The sequence below is a fragment of the Nothoprocta perdicaria genome, unplaced genomic scaffold (genome assembly GCF_003342845.1).
Source record: "Nothoprocta perdicaria isolate Ctin4 unplaced genomic scaffold, notPer1 scaffold_294, whole genome shotgun sequence".
Classification (NCBI taxonomy): domain Eukaryota; kingdom Metazoa; phylum Chordata; class Aves; order Tinamiformes; family Tinamidae; genus Nothoprocta; species Nothoprocta perdicaria.
Genome location: NW_020455526.1, coordinates 702152 through 720312, shown reverse-complemented (window position 1 = coordinate 720312; position 18161 = coordinate 702152). Strand labels below are relative to the sequence as shown.

The 18161-nt window shown below is 44.7% G+C and overlaps 1 protein-coding gene across 1 annotated transcript; it reads right to left on the bottom strand.

Annotated features, from left to right (window-relative positions):
- Positions 1–333: 333 nt before the first annotated feature.
- Positions 334–9864, bottom strand: RHOF (ras homolog family member F, filopodia associated). The gene is made up of 5 exons (XM_026041801.1): positions 9697–9864; positions 9265–9352; positions 2669–2778; positions 2029–2163; positions 334–1235 (listed from the first exon to the last, which is right to left on the bottom strand). The coding sequence occupies exons 1-5, from the start codon at positions 9862–9864 to the stop codon at positions 1071–1073; spliced, it is 666 nt and encodes a 221-aa protein (XP_025897586.1). The 3' UTR covers positions 334–1070.
- Positions 9865–18161: the final 8297 nt, after the last annotated feature.

The following is an 18161-nucleotide window of genomic DNA, read 5'->3' as shown; positions in this document are numbered from 1 at the left end:
AATTTGGATTCTGCAGTTACTTAGAAACAAGGAAAGATTCCAGCCATGGAACCAAGGGCAAGGATGCTGGTTACTTGCTGGGTAAGGTAACACATTGTCCTTTTATCATTTAATGACAAATCTCCTTATTGAGATCTGAGGCACAGGTAGGAGGTTGTTCAGCGGGAGAAATCAATGTCTTTCAATAGGCAACTGACACCTTCATCACCAAGGCAGAATTTATTTCACAGTAGTAGCGATTATTTCATCAGCTAACGAAGAGGAGTTGTCCAGCTAARCACTTCTCTGCCCCCAGGGAGCATCCACATTTGCATCTGTCATGTATTAAATAACTTGCAGTTTATTTCAAGATTATCTTTATATTGCACAGAATAGCTGTTTCAAGTTTTTCTAACTTTTTATGTGATGCTCCATTTCTGCACTGGAGCACCTGCTGTGTGTTATTTAAGGAGCAGCCCTTTCTGTTGGGCCACCAGACTTTGCATGGAGTCCTGTCAAGGAGCAGCTCTGCAAGCTGCTGCAGTGATAAAGGAGGGGAGGTTTTGCCTGTACAGGCTAAAGGGACAGCTCAAGGCTAACTCAGTTCACTSTCTTTGGGTACAATAAGTTCTGCATTAGTAATTTTCAAGTTAACTTCTCTTTAAATGTACTGCTTTAACATCTCTTCTGAGAGAAGTGGCCTTTCTACCTCTTTTGCTTAAATTTAGTTAACCAGGGCAATAAATTATAGACAAAATGTACCATGGCTAATGTCTAGAAGAAAAAAGTAACCAAGTCAGCTAGCAGCAGTCACTGTTCTTTGCAGCTTACTGTGGATCTAAGAACAAACCAGTTCCTTTATGGTTAGGAGCAAAAGCTGGAGGGACAACAGTGAGTGCCATCCATTAACTTGAATAAAGAGCTTTGAAAACTTAGAGTAGTTCAATGAAAGTGCAAAAATATTAAAAAGTTAGAACTTAAAAATCACTGCAGGAATAAAAATATTTACGAGGGGTGAGGGAAAAGGTCTTTTAAAGTTATCTGCTGCTAAAAGGTGAATCACGTGGCTGCGATGCTCGGAGCAGTCTCTATCATAGCACTGAGCACACTGTCCGTTTCTTCTGGCGTTTGGCTTTTTTCATGGCATTGAGTGCAATGGTTGTTGCTTCTTTAAAAACATTTTCGACGTTTTCACGACATTTTGCTGAGCACTCCAGATAAACTTCTGCGTTAATCTGCTGACACGCTGTTTCGCCCTGGAAAGAATAAAAGCAAATGAGATGTAAAGTTGCAGTTTGGGAGAGGAAAGAAGGCAGGATGGGGAAGAAAGAAGCTACCTCTCCTGACCCTAGGTTAAGGCCTTGGTGGTACTGCTGGTAAATTATAAGCTACTGCTAAAGAAACACTTTTTTCCCCCTAGGAAAAGCCTTGCAACTGTTCTTGCTATTGTCCTTGAAATGCTTTACTGTTAAATACGGTTTGCAAAACACTTTTTTGCCAGAACAGTCAAGATTTTTAATACTGTAACATGGATCCTACTATCTCTGGTCTTCCTCACACCCCCGATTGACCTATCGGTGATGGGAGCAATGCCCTGTAACAAGAAGTACAGACGGAGTCTCAGCAACTTTTTGAGGGCTACCAGTTTATAACAGTAATGACCCAGCTGTGGAAAGAAACAAGAATGAGATGTGCTGAGCCTAGAACAGAGACACACAAATGACTAACGCTTGCTGTTCACCTTAGCCTGGAAGGAAAAGCTTAGTCTTGAGGCTAGGCTTAGTTTTTAGTGTCTTTTCTGATACTCCAAGATATGCAAAATGCTCACTGAATTTCTCCTTGCTTTGGTACAAAGACTGGTCAGACCACTTTCAAAAAGGGCTTACAGAACCCCTGTTAATGCAGATTGTGAATAATTTGTAATCGAGATGTTGTGTTCACCTGATTTTGGAACATTTGTAGTTACAACGTGTTAGCAACAATGACACTGAAATGCGTGTGCTTGGCCCTCCACGCAGAAGGCAGCACTTGGAAGGCACTCGTGTTTACCTGGCTGTACGTAACGGGCTCCTGCTGGGAGGCCCGGAGCCTGCGCAGCTGCTCCTTGTCCTTCCGGAGGTCCGTCTTGCAGCCGATGAGAACAASGGGGGCCCCGCGGCAGAAGTGACTCACCTCAGGATACCACTGGTAGGAGAGAAACAAAACCTTTGCATCTTTATTTCCCCCTCCCAGAAATCAAAACAATAAAGAACAGAGTCAGTGCTTAATATACGCTGCCATTTTAGACCTAGAAGTCCTTATTCTAGTGCTAGAGCACCAAAGGAGCTATTTGCAGACACATTCAGAAATCTTAACTGTTATATATTGATGTATGAAAGTATATGATGGAAGTATACTTAAATTTAAAGTAGCTGTAAACAGTTCATGGTTGTATGACATCGCTATAGGTGAAACAATGACTTTGTGCTTAGTTTGTGATCCTTCTGTGYGCTGCACTGCAGAGCCCAGTCTTTCAGAGGTGCATCCCATATTCAGCACTGTGGCCCAGAGCTCAGTGCACGATGAACGGCCTGGGCACTTGCAAGCCCTGGGCTTGGGCTACTAAAAGCCATCAGCTTTTTGAGTCTTGTCATACATTTGGCATATTTAACTCATGTAAAAGTCTGAAGCAGTTATGGAAGCCTCTTACCTTAACTACTACGTTATCATAACTAGTGGGATTCATGACATCGTAGCAAATTAAGACGACATTTGTGTTCTGGTAAGAAAGTGGTCGTAGCCGATCATAGTCCTCCTGCCCTGAAACAGAGAGAAAATTTTTGATACACATATCTGTCCTTAACAGACAATGTGATAAGAAAGTGTTCAGATATATACATGAGAGCAAGAACAAGAGTTACTCTACTTGCACACACTGAAACACTGTAAAATTCTCTCCCTTACATATAGGAGATTCTTCCCCAGGGACAAATCTGATGCTCTTGAATATAAAATGTGTCCTTAGAAAGCCTTAGTAAGGAGGATGGTTTGTCTCACTATTAAGTATTTAGAAGCAGTTTTAATCACTGATTACGAAGTTGTTCCTCACATGTAAAATGACCAAGACAAATTTGATAGTCACTGATTAAAAGGTTTGCAGTTTAGCAGTGGCTCCAGTCCCCAAAGATGCACTTGCAAGTGCAGTGTCGTGAAATAAAAAACACTGTGCCTGCTGGACACCAACCCTGAAATAAGAAACCACTTAAAGAGAGAGCAGAAGATCTGTTTACCACTTGAATGGTGCCCGAGGAAACAGGTATGTCTCCATGATGCACTTCATGTCCAAAACGAGAAGTGGCCTTTGCCTGATCACTGCCCCATCTCTACTGCCAGCCCCCGTCCTATGGAAGTTAAATATCTTAAATATTTGATTCACCAGTGCAAAAGAAGGGGTGCTAAAAATGTAAGCATGCTCCGATCCCATACCAGCTACTCCTTATTCCTGTCCTGGCACCCAGCTCTGTTCTAAGTCACGTACTAGTTAACCTAGGCAATGTGCTCGCCTCGAATTACTTTTCTAGATGACCAGTACCTCTCCACACTGTCATCCCTCTAATTTCAAACCACGGAATGAGATGTGGTCCCTGCTGGATAAATCATAGTTTTGTTGTCTGAGATGTTTGTGAAAAGGGAATTTTAAGTTTGCACCACTCACTGAGCTCCAGAGGAGCAGCATGTGCCCCGGGTGACATACAGCACAAAGGAAGACTGATCCCTCGAGGCTTAATCCAAAAATAATAGGCAATTGACAAAATTATGCATGTTGTATAAACATTCAGGGCAAAGACTGTACTGTTTAGCCCTTCTTATTCTCCCAAATCCACCTACTTGTTTGCAACTGATTTACCGTTTTGTGGCTGAGATAATCCTCTAAATGCATTACACACATCAGGTGCCGCTTTTTTCCTTTTCTACTTATTTCCCCAGTGTTACATGCTGGATCTGTTTTCCCTTTCAAATTCATACTTCTGAGCCTCTAAAAAGGCAGCTTGCAAAATCAAGCTACCAAACCATCCAAGTTAGTGCTGGCTATTTTTGAGGCACGGGGGAGCGTCCTGCATGCTGCTGTAACCCAGGTCTCTTGGGTGGGATGACAGCAGTGCCGGGGTGACAGATGTGCTCTGTTGCAAGCCAAAAAATACAGATGTGGTTGCTCCAGTGAGCTGCACCTTCACCTTCAAAGGTCAGCTTTGCAGTGAAGATTTTGAAGCAAACTGAAAATGAATGCACGAGAAAGTGTTGCTCTGTAAAATGCAAATGTTCCTGCTTGGTTCGTACTGGAAATRTCAAATACAGAGCACAGGACAAGGCAGAAACGCAGAGCCCGCAAGGTTAGATGGTACATTGTTTAACTTGTGCTGTGGTGAGGTAATTGCAGAGAGGAAGCTGTTCTCTAAGAGTTCAGACTACAGTTCTTCAGCTGCTGTGGTTGTAACAGGACCCAGATCAGGTTGTAAGTGTCTGAACATCAGCAGCTCTCTTCCAAGAACTAGACTGAAAATACTCCCTTTCCCTGCCCCTCCTTAAGAACTGTTGATAGAAATGCAAAAAGAAAGAAAGTGCCTGGGAGACTTTATCTGTAAAGTTGCTCACTCTGTGGCCCCAGTTTATTTGGCACATTTAGGTCTTCTACTATACAAGTTCAAACCGAAAGCCGAGGGCTGAAGCTCAGTGCCTACTGAGCACACATGCAACCCTGCCGAGTGCATGTTCCTTCAAGCACTTTTCCTTCCCCAGTTGAAACCATCTTGTGAAAGAACTGTGCAAACAGAGCTGCACCGGAGTGTACCTGCGACTCCTCTGGCCTCTCTCAGCTCGCTGCAGCGTTAGAGACCGTGGCATTTTATCGGCATTTCGGAAGCATCCCCCACWCGGCTCTGCTGCTGCACTTGAACCCGAGGGAGGAGCAGGACCTCAGGCGCCRGCTGGGGACAGGGGAAGCAGCAAAACCACAGGTCTCGATTTCACAGCCCTGCTTGTGTCTGCTCTTCCTCTGCCCTTCACCAAAGCTCCACCCGAGGAAGCGCTCAGGATGTAAAGGACCTTAGTGGCCTCTTGCCTGTGGGCACAACAGCTGTGTGGGGCATTTAAATCTCCTCAGGCCCTCCAGGTCACTGGGAAGGGTGTAATGTCCTCCTAATGTCGCTGCTAACCATGGCTATGTAGCAGCTTCCCAATTAGTGCTGCTCCCTAACTAACAGTAACACTCTCCRTTGCCACCGACTGCCAGGCAGGAGGAAGGCTGTAACATCCTGTCACCTAATCCAGGCCAGCCAACCACTTCCTATATATGTCAGTATGTTGTCTTAAATACAGTATACACAGTATTTCAAAGCAAGATGTAACCATGTAGTGGAGGGCCCATACGCACACAAGGAAATGCACTCAATTCTCTTTAGTCTTGCTGTAGACTCCAAGTCCTACCAGGGTTGCCAGCATGCAGCTAAGCTTCTGTGCTGCTCTGCTCAGAAAGAAAGAGTGAAACTTAACTCTCTTGCTAGCAGGAATGAAAATAGAAGGGGACAATTGGGAGGCGAGTGGGACAGGACCATGTTCCAGTTAAAAAGTGAGTATTTTTAATTCCTCAGGCTCTCCCTCTTTCTTTCAAAGTTATGACAAATTACTCTGGCATCTGCTTCYTTTTACATTTGTCTGAAGGGCTCACACTGTGGCGCATCTGTCATTCTGAAGAGCCCTGCTGGGTTTCCTGCAGCCCAGCGAGCGGCCGCAGGATGCAGTGCTGCCTCCTCCCYAGCCCTCCCGTGCTCCGAGAAAGCCTCTCACCTCGCACCAGTTAACCCTCGTGGCAGAACGGGAGCTCAAGCACCAGCATCATTAGGCTGTTCCTTTCGTACGTAAACAATCACCAAGTTAATTTACCCTGCAATTCCTTTGTTTCTGTCAGGCGCACTGAGAAATGGAATTTTTTAATTGAATAAACAGCTGCGGTTTGCAGACAAGATAATTGACATTGCAGTCTTTATAGACTGCACATGTATAGGCAGCTTCCTGCAACAGCCATGGATGTCTCAGAGGAAGATTAGAGCGGCACAATATAACTTCTCAAAAAAAAAGAAAAAACCCTATTATTGTAGCATATTTTAGACTAGCTCCTCAACTTCAGTTGTTACCAAAACACTTGCCAAGGAAAAAAATATCTACAGCTTGAAATGCTTGATTCTACAGGCACTGTGTCTGTGATTCTACATGACACAGTGCCCGTGTCCTTCTCCCTCAGCAAGCAGGACAAGCTCAAAGACCCACATGTGATGACTGTGCAAAAAAACCCCGTCAAACCAGAGGTTTACCAGCCACAGAGCTGAATCTGTCTTTACCTTTCCATGATACTGGAGCTCTATTTACTGTTGCTCTTGGCAAGATCCTAAAGATACTAGTACCTTTCTGCTGTGGGTGAATGATGAAGATCCAGTGATGCTATTTAGAAGAACATATTTTCTCCTTCTCTAGAGTGCTGTACAACAGTTAGCTGGAGCTGCTTACCTTAGACATACCTTTATTTCTTTTTCATCTCATTTTAATGCTTTTAGGACAGTATGAATCATTTGGGAAGTTTTCAGAGTGAGAAGCAATATACAAAGGCAAAGCTGGCTTAGAGTTTTTACAGAAGAGCAAAAACAACTCAAGCATTTCAGTAAGTCAGAAGAAAATTAATGAAACACAGGCAAYGTGCTGTACTGCTAAACTATCGTGCTGCTTTCAGGAAGCTATTGTACACTTGTTCTCCTCTTTAAGCTGTAATTGCTRCTCTACCCAGCACCCGCCCAGAGCATCATTACCCAGCTGGGAATAACCTAATAWGCCCTCCTTGCACGATACAACAGGRCAAGTCAGTAGTGAAACAGATCCCATTACTGCATCCCCCTCTCCAGACTGAAGCAAGGGGGACAGCAGCTCTCTGCTGCTGAACTGGGTGCCCCCCTTACTTTCTTCTACTGCACTGAGTATTGACGGGTGGAACAATTTTTAGTCCTTGTTTTAGGCAAGCCAACAGCAGTTTTGTTTTTTAAAAACATGATGGGATCAAAATATGTGCACTCAGAAGACTTCTTCCTCTAGCCTAGCTTCCAGGTTGAGGAAGAGGGTGAGATGCTGCTTGAACTAACAAGTGTGAAACACACAGCTGGGTGAGTGACGTCAAGGCAGGACCAAAGCTCAAGCCTTTCCTCCTCCCAAACAGAAGCTCTAACCAAGAAAGCAACGTCTCTGTCTCTGGGCACCAGAGACCCTTGAGTTGTCTGCTGCAAAGCAAAAGAAACCCAACAGGAAGGGAGGAGAGGCTGCCAGCAGCTTGTAAGCTGGTGKTCACAGCACTGCTTTGGGAGGTGAAATATGTAGGGTTTCTCCATATGAGATGGAAGGCAACTGCTCTTTCACGGGTAGGAGCTCTCACAACTAGGCAACAGTGACATCTCCCCTTCCTGAAGTGTCTTGAGAGAGACAAAACACCCCATCCGCTGCTTCAAGGGGAGATGCTGCTCCAAGACAGCAAAACTCACTGCGGAGGGGAAGCAGTTTCTGCTGAGCTACAACCTAAAGGAGGAAACGGGGCGAGATGAACCATCAGTGCGGGCATCTGCAGGCACTCTCCAGCTCAATGCCCTGCTCTAGGAGTCGGGTGCGTATGTCTGGTTTGCCATCTCTGCTCACAACATTTAGTTTAGTGCCCTGTCTGAATCCAACCTGGAAAAGTCTCCAAAGGCAAATGCTGGAAGTGATTTTAAATGAAAGACAGCCCAGGATCACAAACTGTATGACCAGTTAAAATCCCACACTGACAGTGAGCAAACATTAAAACTCAACAAGTTCACTGTGGTAAGGTCTTTATGCCAACATACTGTATTAAGGAAATTCCTGTTTGGTTGCTCAAACTACATTTTAGCTCCTCTCTTAAGACTTACAGCAAACACAAAAGTCTTGCCATTTGGTAGAAGCTAAATTATCCAAATCACTGGAGTCAAGAAAAGCAACATTAGAAACAAATATTAGCAGATTTGCATGGCCAGAATCTTACTACAGAGCAGTAAAAATTAGCTATAAAAATCACTTTTATATTAAAGAACCTTTAAAATTATGTACTCAGGTATCACATGAGGTATGTGAGAAAACAAGTGTGTTTTATAACTATTAGAAATGAGTATGAACCACATTCCTTTCTTATTTATATTGGCATAAATCTGGAACTCCACAGGCTTGAACTGAAACAAACATGATTTACACTGAGCCGTCATGGAGCGTGTGTGTCAATTTTAGGGTTCATTTAGAAACGCAGCTGGACAACTGTGTCTCAGAAATGTGACAAAAATTGTGAATGAAGTTGAACACAAGCCATTTCACAAGTTCCTGAAAGGAACCCAAACAAGTTACCAGCATTTTCAAGCAGCTTTTAACACTATGTCCTTTTTTATTTTGAACACTAACTAGCCTAGCCTTTTTTTTTTTCCTTTACTGTTTGATCACGCATGGCAGGAGATTAAAGTATTTTCTCGGTTGATTATATTGCACTATGCATCTGGGAACTAGATTTTAATACCTCCAGGTATGTATGCTATTCAGTCTGATTTACCTAATGAACTGCATTGTTAGGATAAAGAACAAATCCATGGCTAAAACTGCAAACCCATTAGACCAGTGACTATTTGTTCCCTGACAGGCATATTTACGCGTTAAATTGCTAATGGTTGCTGTTTTAAAGTTGTATTTAATTTATATTTATATTTAAATTTAAATATAATTTATTTTAATTTAAATATATTTATATAGCATTTAATATTAATATTAGGCTAGAAGCATGCAAGAAGGAAAGAAAGAAAGAAGGAAAGAAAGAAAGAAGGAAAGAAAGAANAAGAAGGAAAGAAAGAAAGAAGGAAAGAAAGAAAGAAGGAAAGAAAGAAGGGGAAAGGAAACATCCAGTTTTGCAATCTTCTAGCATCAGTCTGTTTTAAGTTGACACAGCAAAATCTTTTGGAATAAACACACCTATTCAGCATGTTCATGGGAATGGTGTTTTGTGAAGGTGAAAGCAGTTTCTGCTTAGCTCTCTGATGTTCTATCACTGTTCATATCACAGAAAACCTTGGCATTGCATCTGGGTTCAGTCTTGAGCCAGTACCCCGGCACAATCCCAGCATGGAAGGGTCTTGGAGAAACTGGCTATTGCTGTTTATTATTTTGGGCACTGGAAAAAAAAATGAGAGTATGGGAAAAACAAAAGAAAATCGCCATTACCTGCAGTATCGTACAAATTCAGGGTGACTTCCTTGCTGCCCACCGTGATGCTGGTSGTGTACTTCTCAAAGACAGATGGTGCATATTGCTGTAAACACAGGGAAAATAACAAAAATAAATTAGTTTCCCTGGCGGTAGCATTTGTGCAACGCTGACATCATGAAGGCCGCTTCACTGAGGTGACCACCTTCCCAAATCACCCGAATTTCAGGATTTCACCTGCTCCTGCTCCCAGCCTTTAAGTGCATTTCCTCCCTGGTGCTGGGGGAAAGCCCGGGGCCTCTCCACCGGCCGCGGGTTACGGGGTGGGGATTTTGGTACCGCCGCAGGTGCCTCTGGCAGGAAAGACTAAAATAAAATTAAATTAAAAAGCTAAAAAAGAAAAATCCCCTGGAAAAAAAAAAAAAAAAAAAAGCCCAGCGCCGGGCTCACCTCGGGGAAGGCGCCCTTCGCGTACACCATGAGCAGCGACGTCTTCCCGCAGCCGCCGTCCCCGACGATCACCATCTTCACCTCCTTCCTGCCCGCCGGGGCGGCGGCGGCGCCGCGCCGGGAGCCCCCTGCCTGCCCGGCGGGCAGCACCCCGTTGGAGACCTCCATGGAGCGAAGCCGCTGCCTGCGGGACGCGGCGCCCCGGCTCGGGCAGGCGCCGCCCGCGCCCCGACGGGGATTGGCAGGTGCCTCGGGGCCCTGCCCGGATCCTGCAGCCGCCTCGGCGGGAAGCCGCGAACGCAGCGGCCGCGCGGGGCACGTCGCGGCTCCCCTCAGCGCGGGGCCGCCCTCACGGCTCCTCTCAGCGCGGGGCCGCCCTCACGGCTCCCCTCAGCGCGGGGCCGCCCTCGGGGCCGCCCTCACCTCAGCGCCCCGGCGGGAAGCCCCGTACGCAACGGCCGCCCCTCTGCCCGCGCGCGGGCGGCCCCGTAGCGGCCCCCGCTCCCCTGAGGGCTCCCCTGAGGGCTCCCTGTGAAGCCCGGGCTGGAGGGACCCGCTCGGGGCTCCAGTGCTYAGTCCCTGCCAGCCGCGAGGCCGCGCTCCGCGCCGGGGCGGCCCCCAGCCCCGAGCAGGACAGGGGGCCACGCGGAGGCCTCCTCGGGTCCCCCCCAAACCCACTTGGTGCCATTGGGGCAAGGCGAGCCGTGGTCCGGATCAAAGGGAATTTAAGGTTTCTCAGCACAGGGATGCGAGGGCTCGTGAACACACCTACGTGTGGTGCTTTTCACACGCTGACATTGCCAGTGCGAAGGGAAGGAATCAAAACGGTGAGGTAAACTTGGCACCGATCCGCGTTAATGATGCTGTGTTTGTAGTAGGATTGCTTAACAAATCTGCCATCGTTCTCTGTAAAAAGCGTGGATTTTTAATTTTTTTTTCTAACAGACCTTAATGTTGTGTCCTATCTCACAAATCCTGCCACTTAAGAAATCTAAATTGAGTCCAGATTTTTTTTTTTTTGAAATATCATTTATTGGGAATACCAACAAATACAATGCTCGAGTGTAACAAAATTCTTTAATTCAGCTAAAAAAAAGTGTAATTCAAATAGGGTTTCACATTTCCTCCTGCATGATTTTGTCACTAGATGGCCTTCCAGACTGAATTGGAAACGTGGCTGCGTGTCTCCTTGCCTGGAATAATCTCTCAAGAAGGATCCTGCTTTATCCAGAGGGCAAACAGAAAGAAAGAAAGAGGTAATTCAGTGACAGGGAGTGGGAGAGAGACAAATAACTACCACCAAAGTGTCATTTCATACAAATAAAGAATAAAGGGCAGCCAAATTCATACCCWTGTAAAGCTAACATTTTCATTAAGAAAATGTAAACACAAGCACATAGAATAGACAAGCTGTCAAAAAGATACCTTATGGGCCGTACCCATATGTATTTTATCTGCAAGGCAGTAAAAGCCCTCAGCTCCTTTACACTCCAGTGGCTGAGAGCATTCCTAATATTGCACAGGAATGAATGGTCCAGAAATGAGTTGGTTTTTTTCTTCAAATGATTTCTTTGAATCTGGCCCAAAACCCCTGGAGTGCTGTGATGTCATGAGCAGAGAGGCTTCTTAGTCTTCGCGTAAGTAACTGTGGTAATTCATCAGCTTTTTGGTCCAATAATTTCTGTTTTTGTAGTGTAAAAGTGTTTTGTGGGTCGTTAGGTGATTTTGTTTGTTTTATGCAACAGCCCTACCAAATAAAGCATCTCTGAGGGCATACGGTGATGAGATAAGCCAGTAGCAACCTCCTGGCCAGTTCTGATGCTGTGTAAGAAACTCGAGGCACGTTGTGGCCTGACTTCCTAAGGGAGCGGTAATTCCCCCCTGTGCTATGTCTCCATCTGTCCCTTGTGAGTGACTATTGACTTCATGGACTAATATGCTTTAAATAGACAAGGAGACTGAGATTTAAAAATACTAGACGCCTGTGAGCGTTATGATGACAGGAAGTCAGGAGGGGAAAAGAAACATAACTGCAAATTCTTCTGCTCACAAAATGCTTCTTTAAATAGGAACAAGTTAACAGATTTGAGGAAATATTCTGGTTAGAATCATGCTTCTGTCTGCAGGAACTCTGAACACCTTTGACATTTCCAGTCACTGAAGCTCTGTTGTAGCGCATGCCCCGAGGCAAGTGAGCATAGCTCACAATAGTATTTCTAATGGAAAATATATCTCTTTTAACTAGCCAGGAAAATAACAGGTTACTGATACTTCCTTGTATCCGTAATTGCAGAGAAAAGTAATAGCAAACGCCACCTGCTGTATACTCATATTACTAGTTTATATGGTAATAAAAGCAAGACAAGAACGGGAACTTGTTCCTTCCAGAATGTCTTCAAAACTACTTTTCCACATTTAACTATTTTCTTAATAATACAGACTCCACCTTAACAAAGACTAAACATAAACTTAGTAACAAGTATTCTCATTTATGTCAAAGAAAATAACTCAAACTTAGTTAACTGTGTGCATTACCAGTGACATTAATGTGAACATCACCAGTAACATTATGTCTTATGTCAGTGATGAATTCCCATTGAACTACACCTCTGTATATACAAAGTAAGAAAAAATGCCTTGAAGAGTTTACATCTTAATGGAAAGAGAAACTCTGAAAAAAAAAACTTACTAGTAAATAATCTCCAATCCAAAGAATTTGCAGTGTAAATGAATGGGCAGATAGGAAAGGGGACTTTGTGACAAAGTGTTTGGTGACAGTACAAGGTTGTGGAGCCAGTGATGAAGCTAGATATACACTCAAGGTTAATTCAATTTATTTGTAAAACAAATACACAGAATTATGTATCTTTCAACCCAGAAAGACTCACGATCCCAAGCCTCTTTTGACCGTCACTCAACTCAAGGAGTGAGAACCAAAGCTCCCAGTCTCCTTGACTTTCAGCTGCTTCTCAGCATCCAATTGAAAACAAATACACAGAATTATGTATCTTTCAACCCAGAAAGACTCACGATCCCAAGCCTCTTTTGACCGTCACTCAACTCAAGGAGTGAGAACCAAAGCTCCCAGTCTCCTTGACTTTCAGCTGCTTCTCARCATCCATTTTGTAGTGTTTCTTGCGGTTTCCCTTGCACATGCAGAGCTCTACCATCTGGCCCTCATGGCCTGGTGTTTTACACACAAACATCCTCTGCACCCAAAAATCCAGAAAAATCCTTTGGGCCACATGATTCATCATCTATTCAAACCTTGCTTTGTGCCTTTTTTTTTTTTTTTTCCTTTTTGAGCAGTAATCACTACTGATATCAATCCTTTGTTTTATAAGCRATCTCAATTACTTTTTTACTGAAGGCAAGGTGGCTCTGATACCTGACCTTTTCTAAGAGCTTTAAAGCAACCTAGAAAATTACTACATTGTTGCTTGGCTGAGGAGAAACTACATATCATTTTCTTTTTTTTTTTTTCCAATGAGAAGGGCTAGCAGAAGGCTATTAATCTTCTAGACTATTATGTGGAAAAAAAATCAGCAAGAAAATTCTCTGCCTTTTCATACCTCAGGAATATATTTCCTGTTTCACTTGGCTCAAGTACCCCATGCACTCAACCAGCGCAATAATCTTTCAGTGAAGTCTACACAAAAGCTGTCCAAATGCTACCACAAAGTTTAGAGGATTGTAAGAGAAAGCAAGACAACTGTTTCCAAGAGGATGTTTTAGCCAAATTAGACCTACAACTCGGCAAATTCAGGTTGTGACTATTCAGGAACTTTGGACAGATTTTGTTCATGAACCACAGACTGACAACTACTAGACAGTAACTATTTATGGGGAATACTTGCTGTCGTGGGTTGTTCTCTTCACTAGGTTTTATATCGGGTATGCCAAATATGTGGGCCAAATTTGGCCCACCTGAGAGCTGTGTGGCCAGTGTACCATATTTTGAATCTCACCTTTAAGCTTCTCGCTTTTCTGTCATAAAAAAGACTTCCTCAAGCTGAACAGTGTGTATATCAGCACTGTAAAGTCTCAGCCTGATGCAGCAGAGCCTACCTGCAGTTTCAGATACTTGATTCCTTCCTGAAGTATCAATTCTCAAGCCACTTTCTGTTAAAGAACAGAAATTGTTCTGATAACAAAAGGTTAACATCATCTTATGCTGTTCTGGAATGTCAAACTCAGTGACTTACCTCTGAAAAGCATGAAATGAATAAATAAATATTTGTCACCACCTCCATAACTGCTCCCACAGATCTGGACATTCTCTGCAGCTGTCCCAGGGATGCAGCGTGGCTTTCCTGAACCATGGTGAGGAGTTTGTCCCAACGGGCTGGCAGTGCTCTTGGTCCTCCACCTTTGTGCTCACAGGTCAGGCTAGTAAGACTGAAAATGCCTCCAGTTACCAGGGCTGCAGGGTGCATTTCTGCTGGTGGACGGTGCTGCCTTTCCCCTGGGAGCGGGAAGGAAGCRGCTCCTGGAGGGATGCACTGGCTCGTGTGCCAAGTGACTGCACAGCACCTGCCTGCTTTTCATGGTGTGCTACCTGCAAGGAAGCTCTACCAGGAATCACTGGTTCTTGCTGGTGTCGCAAGGAGCTCGCATGGAGAGCAGGAATTTGCAGGAGCCGGGAAGGCACCGGAGTGGCTCTGGAACTTGTCTGGGTGCTCGCTGCACAGCGTGCTCTGCTGTGAGCAGGCACATAGAGGGCAGCAACCGGCCAGCGCTGCGCCAGCCGACAGATCACCTGAAACGAGGACTGGCTCTCTGCCACGAATGAGCCTGATACGGCTGGCCTTGATTCCATGTTTCCTGTGCATTTTTTTTTCTTCCAACACATATTTCACCCTTCCTGACTCTCGCTGTAACAGCACGGGCATGTGGTAAAGCTGCCCATTTCCTTRCAATAGTATGTAACTCTGATTTCTTACAGCAGGGAGATTTCCTGGTGAAAACTGTCCTAATTAAACTTACATGTTTTGTAATGCTGAAAATGCCCCTACATGAGAGGCAGCTGAAGCTGCTTGTAAAATGTCACTGCTGCTAGACCTTTAATGATCTGAGTGTCTAACAATAGCATAGGTGGCGCCTGTTCGGCACAAATACAGGACAGCAACCAAATGAGAGCAGGAGACAAAACAAAATTATTTCAAAATGGAAATCTTCAGACAAAATTTTCCAAGTATAAACTACATCTGGCTATTTGTCAAGTTTTGTATTAACTTGAAAACACATACAGAGCTTACAGCTAATGCTTTCCATTGTAGGAGTGGGCAACTCCAGGTTCCCTTTGTGGCTCCGTCTCGGAGCGGGGGAAGCATGGGCTCAGCTGAGGAGGACAACAGCTGCATGAGCTTTAATTCCTCTCTCCACCTTCTTGTACAAATGTGCCCCTCAATCCTCTGCCTGCAGAAGCAGGAGGAACATGTAGGCACCCTGCTCCTTGCTAACACCAGTGGCATTTCCTATACTGCAGGCAATCACATAGTAGGCACCAAGACTGTGAAATCTTTTTTGTATGGGCAGTTGAGCAGGAGTGGGACTAGAATTGGTTTGGTCAGAACAGCCCTGTGGATGCTCACGACACGTTTTAACCCCTTTTGTAATATGGCAGCAGTATGGGGTAATTTACTGCCACGGGAACCACTTCCTGCATGCCGAGGGCTGCAAGTCTGCACGGACGGATGACAGACACCGCACAGGGAAAAGCAAGTGAAGGGGACAGCATTGGGAAGGGAACCCTGTTCTCCACCAGCAGCTCCCTGGGGATTTTGGGCGGGAGGAAAGCAGACACAGTTTTGTGGATTCAGTGGGAATTAACTTCAGTTGGGGATTAGCAATGTTTAGCAGGCAGAAAGAATCTCTTCAGGGTTAAAGCAATGAGAATATCTGGAAAGGCTATTTTAAGACATACCTTGGGGGAAAAAAAARRAAAAAAAAAACACAGAAAAGCCAGAACAGTTATGAAAATAAACTAGAAACTAGGCGAAGTAAGAACACAGCATGCAAGAATCAAATGTAAACAAAAGGGAGGCTGTCCAGGTAGAAAACCACAAATGACACGGGTTGAAATGCAAGACCTAGAGTTCATTGAGCAACATCAAAAATGCTGTGTTGTCCACACCTCTTCGTCCCGGGTGTAACCATCTCCACAAGGTAAATGGTAGCCATGAATCAAGCTCTTTTCCTCTCGGTCTGTATTTTCTATTCAATTATTTGCAGGCTGTGCAAGTTCTGCTTTATTTCCCCCTCTCCATATGCTGCACTCTCCTCCTGGGGTTTTGCTATTCTGCACCGTGCGCTTGGCCTCTCTCCCATTTCTTTCTCCTCAGTGTGTCCCCCCTGCTCTGCTAAGATCTGCTCTTTGTGAGCGCTGCTGTGCACATATGCCAGCTCCCCCTCTCTGCCCCTCTTCCTGCTCCAGCCAGTGTCCCTACACCTCCCTGGAGCATTTTACTTTTTGCCGGRGGGGCCACTGGCCAGCCAGAAAAGGGACAATTCTGCGATGGCCCCGGAGCCCATGCTGCTGCCTGCGACAGCTGATGGGGAGCAAGGACGAGGACGGCAGCGAGGACGGCTCTGCAGCTGCTTAGCAACTGCAAGCTGCTGTTCTGTGGTCGCATGGGGCGGCAGCCGAGGGCACCTCATTCACTAACTGCCCCTTTTCGCCCGTTCTGCTGAAAACCGTGGCTTGGCAGACCCGCTGGGCTGCTCCTGACTGTTCAGGTCAAAAAAACGTATCAAAACCCTGATTTCTAACTGCAGAATCAGAAGTAATGGTGCCAATGTCAAGGGCAAACTAAAATGTTTAGTGATTTGATGTCTTTATTGATGAAAATTGCCAACCTTCTTGATTTATTTGATGATTCTGTTAAGTCTGAAAGCATTCTAAAATGCAGCCGGTTGTATGGATATGGCTGCTCTGATGGGATCACAGCATTTCAATAATAGCTGCATTTCAAAGGCAAGAAGTGACACAAAGCATTCTGCAAGTTAGGTGTTGAAATGTCTTTTTTCTTTTATAGCTAAAGAGTGATTAGATCTCTAAAAGCACTCTACCTGTCTTGCAGAGTGGTCGTGTCATAATTCTCAGAGAAATATAATGAACAGATGCAGATAAAAAAAAGGCAGCATAGCCCTGGTAAATGTCCAAGACATCCATCAAAAGTCAAATGGATCTTAGTCTATAGAAAGAAAAGGAACATATTTGTTCCTCTCTCAGGCATCATTGTACATCTCTTTGTATCCAAGTAGCTCAAAGAACACATCAGACTAGCAATTCTTGGTCGTTATTGAGTGCATCTATGTCGTGTACTCTGAGCATGGTGGCTCACAGGAGAAATGTGTCAGGGTGTTGCCTATTTTGTCTATGGAATTTCCTAGCTGTATCATTTGCTATTACTCAGGAAGTTATTAAAAATGTCAGAGCAAAAGCAGTGAGCAAGCAAATACCTGGTGCACAGCTCTACTCAATGTTCCATTGATATTTTTAGTCTTTAGCAGTGTTTGTTGAGGCTCCCTCTCAGCTCCTGAACAGTGTTTTCTTCCCATGGAACTGAGGACACTGTAGATCCAGATCTCCTCTGGCTTTCACGTGCCCGGGACATATGCACACCTGGAGCTGGGAAGCTGCTATATTACAGAGAGAAGCAATGTTTATCAATGAGCTGGAAGAATATATACAATTATTATTTATGTTTGTAGGTGAGGCACGGCAGCAGCAGCAAAGGGGTGCTGAATGCAAAGGCTATTGAGCAATGCTGGCCGAAGCACCATCCTTTCCAAGAGAGCCAAGTGTAAAGCAGCACAGGCAAAACAAGGAGCACAAACCAAGAGGCCGGGGACACCGCCCCGAGGAGGAGCAGCTCTCATTTTAGRAGCTGTGCTGGAAAACCAGCTCGAACCCGCCCAGTGTCATCCCTGGATGCAGAACAGGATTCTCGGATGGGAGTGCTGTCACCGCTGGTGTGACCGCAACTGGTAGGCTCTGTCCTCTTCTGGTTGTCCTGATCAAAATGCTGAATAACTAGAATATTAATTGGGAACCATGATAAAAATAATTATAGGATTAGTAAGCATGGGCTGTGGAGGGAGCTCTGCAAGTCTCCAAAGGGAATGATAAATACTTGCTTGATCGATATGTCCACAGCTACATGGGGACAGAAATCTGTTAATACAGCATTCTTCAGTCAAGCAGGCTAAGGTATAACAAGGTCCAATCACTGAAGGCAGAAAGCAGACGAAACGGTTTACCAATCCTTTCTTGATTCTCAATGGCCACTTTTAAATTAAGATTTCATGTTTCTCTAAGATACAGGTATGCTGCGGTTCAACTACATCTTTCAGATGTGAAAAGGCAACTAATGCACAAAAGTCTCATGACCTGCAGGAAGTCAGACCAAATGAACCTAGAGGTCTCTTTTGTCCTTTATAAGCTATTAATCTAGTTTGCT